Consider the following 8790-nt stretch of genomic DNA (forward strand, 5'->3'; position numbering starts at 1 on the left):
CTTTTGTGCTGAAATGTGAGGTGACCTTTCTCTGAATCCTGAGAGCCCCTAGCAGTATACTGAGTATTTTGCTTTAATAGAATTAGAACATTTCTCAAAACAGATGAAAGTTGCTTTTATTTTTTATCATTTAAATGCTTCATTGGATAGCTAGAGCTCTTCAGCTCTAAGCTGTAAGCTGACAATGCCCTAGGGGAAGATGCTGGAAAACAAAATGGTATATTTTTAATGTGATTAAATTGTAAGTTCTAATTTTGCTTGAAGCCTGTGTCTGTTGATTGCTGCTTTTTTTTTGTTGTTGTTGTTGTTTTGCTTTGTTCTTCATGGGATTCCATATTTCTTCCAGAAATATAAGCGCTTATGCAAGTCAAGTGAATCTTCCTTAATGAGCTATATGGTTTTATTCTAAAAAGTCATTTATAATAGTAAAACTGCATATCTTGATATTTTGTGAGATGTTACGCTTGTACTGCAGAGGTTGGATAGATTTGTCTATAAATATTGCTGTCTTAATTGTACAGCATGGTTTTAATTTAATGTTACTGTTCAATATTTTCTTCTTATAGAAGAGTCTCATGCCCCCTTTTTGTATAACGTTTTAATAAATGTTATCTGTCGAATTTGTAATGTTTTCTTAAGCCTGAATGAAAGGAATGCATGTCTAGTACTAGTACTTAATATTTCACTTTTACCAAATTAAGTACTCAAACAATACTTCAAATCCAAAATTTGTTCATATATAACTTTATTAAATATGTGAAGAAAAAGTTGTAATGTGTTTTCTTGAAATACCGAGCATGCCACCCTAGCCTAAGAAAACACTAAAGAAAAAAACTGATTTTAAAAACTGTTTTTTAAAACAAAGTTAGTTGATAACTGTCTGGAATTGATGCCAGTTTTATTTGCAGCTTAGATAATTAGTTGTCATGTGAGTCTGAATTATAATAAGTACAAACTTATGAAAACTCCAAAATACTCACTTAACAGTAGCAGCAAGCGTGCATTTAGTTACACTTTCTGTATACACAAAAGAAAAAGCCCAGAGTATTGTGCCTGTTCAGCATTAGTCATTTGATTTTCAGTAATGGGTGTTTTATTTAAGTTTGCTGTTTATGTCCTGGTCAGCTTACTCAAGCAACTTTGCCACGTTACTGTGGAGCACCTGATTTCTGAAGATCATCTTCCACATGCTTTACAGGGAGAGAAAGACTTGCCTTCAGAAGATAAATTGTGATGTCTGAGTTGCAGGTGATTATCATAGCAGTAGTTGTCCTCCATGCAGTGTTATAGCAAGCCGTGAGTTTAGCAGTGAACTGTTGCCCTACGTATGCTATGAGCATGTGCAGGGGTGTGAGGGAAAAGGACAGCATACTGCAGATGATCTTAATTCCTAATTTATGACACTCAATAGAGGCAGTTGTTCACACCTGGGGTACAGAGGAGTCCCCACCCAACCTGTCCCAAAGATTTGCTTGCTGCCTCTCCGTGTGCTGGAAATGGATTTGTCATCGACATTGTGCCTGGCAGCCAGGGCGGTTGTTTTTTGGGTTTTGGCTGGTTTTTTGCTTTCTAAAAAGCTCTCAAAATACATCCGATCATATATTTCCAAAAATAACTATTTTTGGTGCGATGCTAAGCCGTTCATAGTTTTTGTTTTCTCTTTTCCAAATTCCTCGCCGCTGTTAATTTTTGAAGGCATGTTATGAAGCCAAAGACAGACTTTTAGGACTGTACGTGCTCGTGTTACCCAGAGGCTTCGACCACGGCTTTGCTCCTTCCTATGGCAATTTTACTGCGCAGGGCCCTGCGCGCCTTCTAAGCTCCGCCAGCCGCGCTCCGCCCGCGCTCAGCGGCGCCCTCGGGGGGAGCGGGGCGGTGCCGGCGCACGTCACCAGGAAGCGGAAGCAACGCCAGCGGAATAATTTCCGGGTGCGAAGAGCTGTGGGAGCGGGCGGGAAGCGACGGTGGGAGCGGGCAGGAGAGGGGCCGGGGACCCGCCATGTGAGACACCCTGACAGCCCCAGGTGAGCGGCGAGCGGGCCGGGCCCCGGGGCTGCGGCGGTTCTCCCGTGGGGGCGGAGGCCGCTCTCGGAGCGGGGGGTTCCGGCCCCTGACAGGCCCCGTAGGGGCGGCGGCCCCGCGGGACAGCCGCGCGGAGCTCCCGGTCGTGCCGCCTCGCGGCTGCCGCTGTCACTGTCGCTGCCCCGCGCTGGGCCGTGCGGGCGGCGGCTGCGCTGCCGCTACCGACCCCGGCGCCGCCGAGTTCGCTCTCCTCTCAGCTGCATCTCACAGGGAAACTGTCGCCGCGTAACCTGAGTCTGTGACTTACGTGGTTCCGATTTGCAATTAGAGAGGACGAATGCGAGTGCGCCTGGGCCTTTTCTTAGTCTGAACGGGGCACGGCATAACGGGCGCCCCGGGCCCGGCTGGCTGCAGTGCTCCTGGACCGGCACCGTCTGAGGAGCTGCTGCCAGAAGTTGGTACGCCTTTCGACTGCCGCCGCTCCACTTGAGGAGTTGGAAGTTCTTGATAGGACTCGGTCTGTGCAGTTATAAGGGCCATGCAGAAGCTTTGAGGTGCACGGCATGCACGATTAGGTTCATTTCAAAATAAAGCAGAGTTTAAGGTGAACCTGGAATAAATTGAAACTGCCCCATAAACATGGATGTGGGAAATCCCAGACGCAAGGAGGGAGAGGAGGAAAAAGTGGTATAGATATATGCACAGTATATACACACAATGTTAACCAATTATGTCTGTGATAATTAATGATTTTTCATTATAATATATAAAAGCTCAGTCTTTATGCATTTCATAAAGCCCTGGATGTGCATATATTGCACATCTGATCATGCAATCAGTTGTTCGTTTGATTTTAATAATAACTTCTCAGGATGTATCTCAGAGTTGTCAGACATTTAGGAAATAATAGGAAGTGTGGGATATAACTATTCAGGATTAAATTAACAGTATTCTGATGCTTCCATATTAGGAAGTTGGTGCACAGAAGAAAAGTTTGTGGTTCTTACTTTTAAGTTCTTACAGATTTGAAGCATATTATCATGAATGTGCCTTTGTTTTACTTATCTGAATACTTATGCTGATTTTTACTTATAGTTTGCCTTCTGGTATTTTTTCCCCATTTTTAGGATTTGTAATCGTTCCTATAGTTTAAAAAACAAAACAAAAAAAAAAAAAAAGAGAGAGAGAGAGAGAGAGAAAGAGAACTAATTGCTTTCATAGCCATTTATTTTTGTGAGACTGTAGCAGAAATGCTAAGTCATTGCCTGAAACAGTGATTGAGCACCTGGTGGGAAGGCAGGGCCTAGGGGAGATCAGGTGCATGCAGTGCACTGAGTGACCAGAAGGGATGGAGCCAGGATCCACCCCTGCACCTCATTTAAGGGTTGGCAGAAGAGGCCTGACTGTCTCCATGATCATAGCTGATATGGTAACATTCATGGATTAAAAATACTTTTGAATGATAATGTGTTTGTGCAATAATGTCTTAAGTTCTCACAGATGGTGTAGTAGATACTGAAATCTACAAAGTATAAGGAAGGATAATTTGAATCATTCACCTCTCAAAGAGAAAGCAAATTGTATATCAGGGCATGAATGATGTTAAACAGGTGCAGACTTAGAAGCAGAAATTAATACCATACTGGCAAATGCACAGCTTCATGTTGTTACAGGATGTTTCACTGATGTTACTGTATGATGTCAGTAAAATGAAATACCGACTGTGTTTTGTCACTATCTATTCTTGCTGGCTTTTTGAAAGCGTAATTAGAGCTTCTGTAGAACATAGTTTTAAAAGTAAGTTGTGTTTTTGAAATCTAATGAGGAATGTTTAATGCGTATCATTCTCATGTTCACAGGTTACTTCGATCAACACTTAAGACGTAGGGCAGCGATCCACTGCTAGCAATTCATACTATGACTTCTGTTCACTGTATAAAACTCCAATGAATAAATATAATGCCAATGCAAAGAGATTTATATTCTTTTGTGTGTGACTGGATGATCTCTCACAGAAATAAGCAGAGAATTCAACATAGCACTGCTGAAACTTAGTCAACTCAGTGTGCAAATCTGAGTTGCACGCTGATGAAATGTGAAAGCCTTCAGATAATTTGTTGTACATGTGCCTATGAAAATGTTAAACAGTTTGATCCGTTTATACAGGTTAGCAAAAGATGTAGGCAGGTGCCCAGAGCGTGACTGAATTTTTACAGCACTTTATCTAGTGTTAAACTGTCGAATAGTCAGAGATGGAAACTGTCCAGACTGGTGTTTGTCATGACTGTATTTTAATATTTTTCTCAACCAAGCTCTTTTCAGTTTTACCAAATAAGAATCTTTAAGGAAGTATGAGATAAGGAGGAATGCCGCTGGCATTCCCATATGACAAACTATTTCTGCACAGTCTACATAAATAATGAGTATCTTCTGATAGAGTTAGGCTAAAGCTTGACCAGGTTCTTGAGATGAAGTATCTGCAAAGATGCAGGATTGCGAAGTGTTGTTGGTGGAGACTGATCTTAGGGTTTGTACATAGTCCTCAATCCAGGTAACACATCTGCCCATGTCACTTTAGGTCATCAAAAGCCCTTCAGTTTAGCTAAGAAGTGTTCAGTCAGGAATGTTGCATTTGCTTGTAGTACTTAAGCCCCACAAATAAAGATAGTAACCAATGTTTGGTTAGTAAGTAAACCTAATGCCTTGCCAAATGAGAGTGGTGTTGACAGGTATGCATCCTAACTCCTGAAAATTCAATCTTCCCCATGGTGTGGGCAAGCTAGAGACTTGAATGATGATTCTCTGCACAGTATTGAGGGATGCTTAGAATACCTAGGTTTATCTTCCTGTTTAACCATTCACTTGTGTTTTATGTTTGTTTTATGTTTGTTTTCTGCTCTGTCTGGCTTACTCTCAAGCACAGAATCTGTGAAAGTGATTCAGTGACTGAAAGAATTGTCCTGCCAAAGCTGTCTTTGCATGGATGGCTGTGGTCATATAATTTCTGAAAACCTAATCCTTATTTCTATCAAATGTAAAATCATGTAAAACATCTCTTGTCCTGGTTTTAAATACCAGTTACTAAAACTCCAATGAAGCACAGTTTACTGAAGTTTTCTCAGTAATGCTCATCAGGTCAGGAAGGTGGTTATCTTGTTTCTTGCCTATTTGTAAAGACAGCGAACCTTAGTTTTAGTGACAGTGATACAGCTCCAGTTCTTACTTGTAAGCTTTTTATAATATTCATATTGATTTTTGCTTTTAGAATGCGTGAATTTTCATAATTCACGTTGTTCATGTGCCTTATTACAGCATGTAACATAAGACAAAAATGGGGAAAAAAAATCTTACTAGTATGCTGTGATACATTGAGCGTGCTTCCTGCATCAGGAGTCAGTGAGTGACATTAAAATCAGATTAGATGTTGGTCCAATTGAAAGAGCAGATACGGTGGCTCTATTGTGTGTTTATACTTCTGTATTAGTAGGAACAAGAATGACAATGAAAGTCTGAAGATTCTTGGGTACTTAATTAAGGGCATATAATGTAAAGTGATGTCTGCTACTTACACTCTCAAGGGAAAAATGTTTTTTAATTCTTTTACAATAATACAGAGTGTCTTTCTTTAGATTTTATTTTGAAATTTATACGTTTATTTAAAACCTCTCGGAATGCCCTTTCCTGTTGCATCAGGAAAATGAGTACTAATGGGATTAAGTATGTGTGAGACTTTAAATTGTAAATTGTCCTAGCTAGGAAGTGATTGCTGTGTTAGATAAGCTTCAGAGCCCTGATCACGGTTTATTTAGTGAGAGGAAAGGAGGAATAAATGAAAATCACAAAAAGAAGCTTAAAAAAATCGTATGTTCACTGGTGATTCCCACACTTTTCCTTCAAATAGTGCTTTGCATATTGACTCATTCTTTATCAGGAAACCTGACACAGTGAGTAAACAGTTTAGAATTGAGTCCACACTTAACTGTTTCCTTCAGATAGGATTTCTTTGTTTGGGATGTAAATATTGAATGATGGATTTACTTAATAATTATTGAGATTATTTTATAAGGAGGTAGATGATTTTTCTAGACAGAAATGCAACTGATGACAAATTTATTTCAGAGATGAATACGCTACATATCTAGACCTAAGGAGTATAGTCTTTAAAAATATCTGTGTATGTGTGCGTATACATCCAGACATGCTTCTGTTACTTTTCCTTAGTAAGTTTTCAAAATTGCATGAAATACCTTCCAAAAGTAATTCCTGGACAATTTAGATGTACAGTTCCCTGCAAGTAGCAGTGTAGTCTCCTGCTTCAAGACAGAGTGAATACTGTGATGTTTTTGACCTGCTTGGTGACTGATATTCTTTTGAGAGTGTGGGATGATTATTCTGTAGTCTTTACCAGGGAGTGAAATTATAAAGTTCCTTTTAGCTTTGATATAGACTGTCCAATGGACCCTGTCATGTGTTATAAGCAGTTGAGTTCTGAATCCTACGTAGGGATAATCTGAGTGAAAGCAGTGCAAGAAATTGGTAGATTGAGACTTTACTTCTCATATTACATCAAATTTTAATACTGACAGTTTTGTTGTAACACGCCTTGAACAGATCAAAGTGGTAATTTAACTTCAACATGCAGAAGTGTTTATTTTTAAAATGGAAAACTCTGTATTCATTCTCAGTTTTAAATGTTATTGTTTTTCTTTCAGATTCCTCTTTACATCAGTAGAAATGGACAGCAGCAGTTTCATTCAGTTTGATGTGCCTGAGTACAGCAACACTGTTCTGAGCCAGTTAAATGAACTCCGCTTGCAAGGAAAGCTGTGTGACATAATTGTGCATATTCAGGGTCAGCCATTTCGAGCCCATAAAGCTGTCTTAGCGGCCAGTTCGCCATATTTTCGTGACCATTCAGCATTAAGCACCATGAGTGGCTTATCAATATCAGTTATTAAAAATCCCAATGTTTTTGAACAGTTGCTTTCATTCTGTTACACTGGAAGGATGTCCTTACAACTGAAGGATGTTGTTAGTTTTCTAACTGCAGCTAGCTTTCTACAGATGCAGTGTGTCATTGATAAATGCACACAGATACTGGAGAGTATTCATTCAAAGATTAATGTTGGTGATGTTGACTCTGTTACTGTCGGTGCTGAAGAAAATTCGGAAAATCGCAATGGAGTTAAAGACAGCAGCTACTTTGCCAACCCTATTGAGATATCTCCCCCCTATTGCTCTCAGGTGCGACAGTCAACAACAAGCAGTGATCTTAGGATGGAAGCTACTCCAGGTAAAAGTCTACGTAGTCGACTGCAAGAAGAAGGGCATTCAGATCGAGGAAGCAGTGGGAGTATCTCTGAATATGAGGTTCAAATTGAGGGTGATCATGAGCAAGGAGACTTGATAGTAAGAGAAAGTCAGATTGCAGAGGTGAAAGTTAAAATGGAAAAGTCTGACAGGCCAAGTTGTTCTGATAGCTCTTCCCTTGGTGATGATGGATATCATACTGAAATGGTGGATGGAGAGCAAGTAGTAGCAGTGAATGTTGGCTCCTATGGGTCTGTTCTACAACATGTTTATTCATTTACCCATGCCTCATCACAGGCTACGGGTGTGTCTGAAACTTTTGGAAACCTTAGCAATTCAAGTCCTTCAAGGTCAATGCTGAGCTGTTTCAGAGGGGGTCGTGCACGCCAAAAGCGGATATCCACTGGTCATTTACACAGTGATGTTCAAGGCTTGCTGCAAGGGACTGATGGTGATTCCATGGTGAGTAATACAGGATATGAAAATAATCCACGGGAAAGAAATGCAAGAAGTCACTGGTATCCATACAATGAGAGGCTGATTTGTATTTACTGCGGGAAGTCTTTCAACCAGAAAGGGAGCCTTGATCGACACATGCGGTTGCATATGGGAATAACTCCTTTTGTGTGCAAATTCTGTGGGAAGAAATATACCCGCAAGGACCAACTTGAGTATCATATTCGCGGTCACACAGATGATAAGCCCTTCCGCTGTGAGATCTGTGGCAAATGTTTTCCTTTCCAGGGTACACTAAACCAGCACTTGCGAAAAAATCACCCTGGGGTAACAGAAGTGAGAAACAGGATGGAGTCTCCAGACAGAACAGAAGCATTTGTGGAGCAGAAAGTAGATAATGATGCTTCAGCTTCTGAAGCCATGGATTCTAGTATGGAAGTTCATGCAATGTCTAACACATCAGATTAAAATATTACACTGTAAAGTGCAAAACAAACAAGCACATTAATGATGTATTTTAAAAATCTCTTATTCTTTTAGTAGTCTTCATTACAAGTATAAGAGCCTTTTAATTTTCCTGACCTTCTGGAACTTTTTTTGAAATTGTTTCTGGAAAAGACTACATAAATATTCTTTGTTTCTGTAGGAGGCTGGGTTGATGGGTTTTTTTCCACTTTTGAAAATGCTTAAAATATAAAAGACTCTGCTAGGGAACAGATGGGAAGAGTCTGATAAAGTGTCCCTGCTGGTTGATCTGGTAAGACACAAATTCCAGTGGAGAAAGATATTAGAATATGATTTACCTCTCTGCTGGGTACACAAAGAAGCTGTAGTCTTTATTTTATTTTATTTTACTTAATTTCATAAATCCTATTGCTGATAATGAGGGTTACATAGCAGTGGGGAAAGAGAATATTACGTATTTGATTTCTTCATTTGTACCATTGAATTTTTTTTTTCTCTCTAACTGTTTTTGATAGTCTGTTTATATATATAAATCTG

The 8790-nt window shown here is 39.9% G+C and overlaps 1 protein-coding gene across 1 annotated transcript; it reads left to right on the top strand.

The window, feature by feature from the left end:
* Positions 1–6744: 6744 nt before the first annotated feature.
* Positions 6745–8256, top strand: ZBTB34 (zinc finger and BTB domain containing 34; the record flags this gene model as incomplete). Its single annotated transcript, XM_079544813.1, has 1 exon — positions 6745–8256. Exon 1 carries the CDS (start codon positions 6757–6759, stop codon positions 8254–8256), a length of 1500 nt encoding a protein of 499 aa, XP_079400939.1. The 5' UTR covers positions 6745–6756.
* Positions 8257–8790: the final 534 nt, after the last annotated feature.

Source organism: Tetrao urogallus (genome assembly GCF_951394365.1).
Source record: "Tetrao urogallus genome assembly, chromosome: 19".
Taxonomy (NCBI): Eukaryota; Metazoa; Chordata; class Aves; order Galliformes; family Phasianidae; genus Tetrao; species Tetrao urogallus.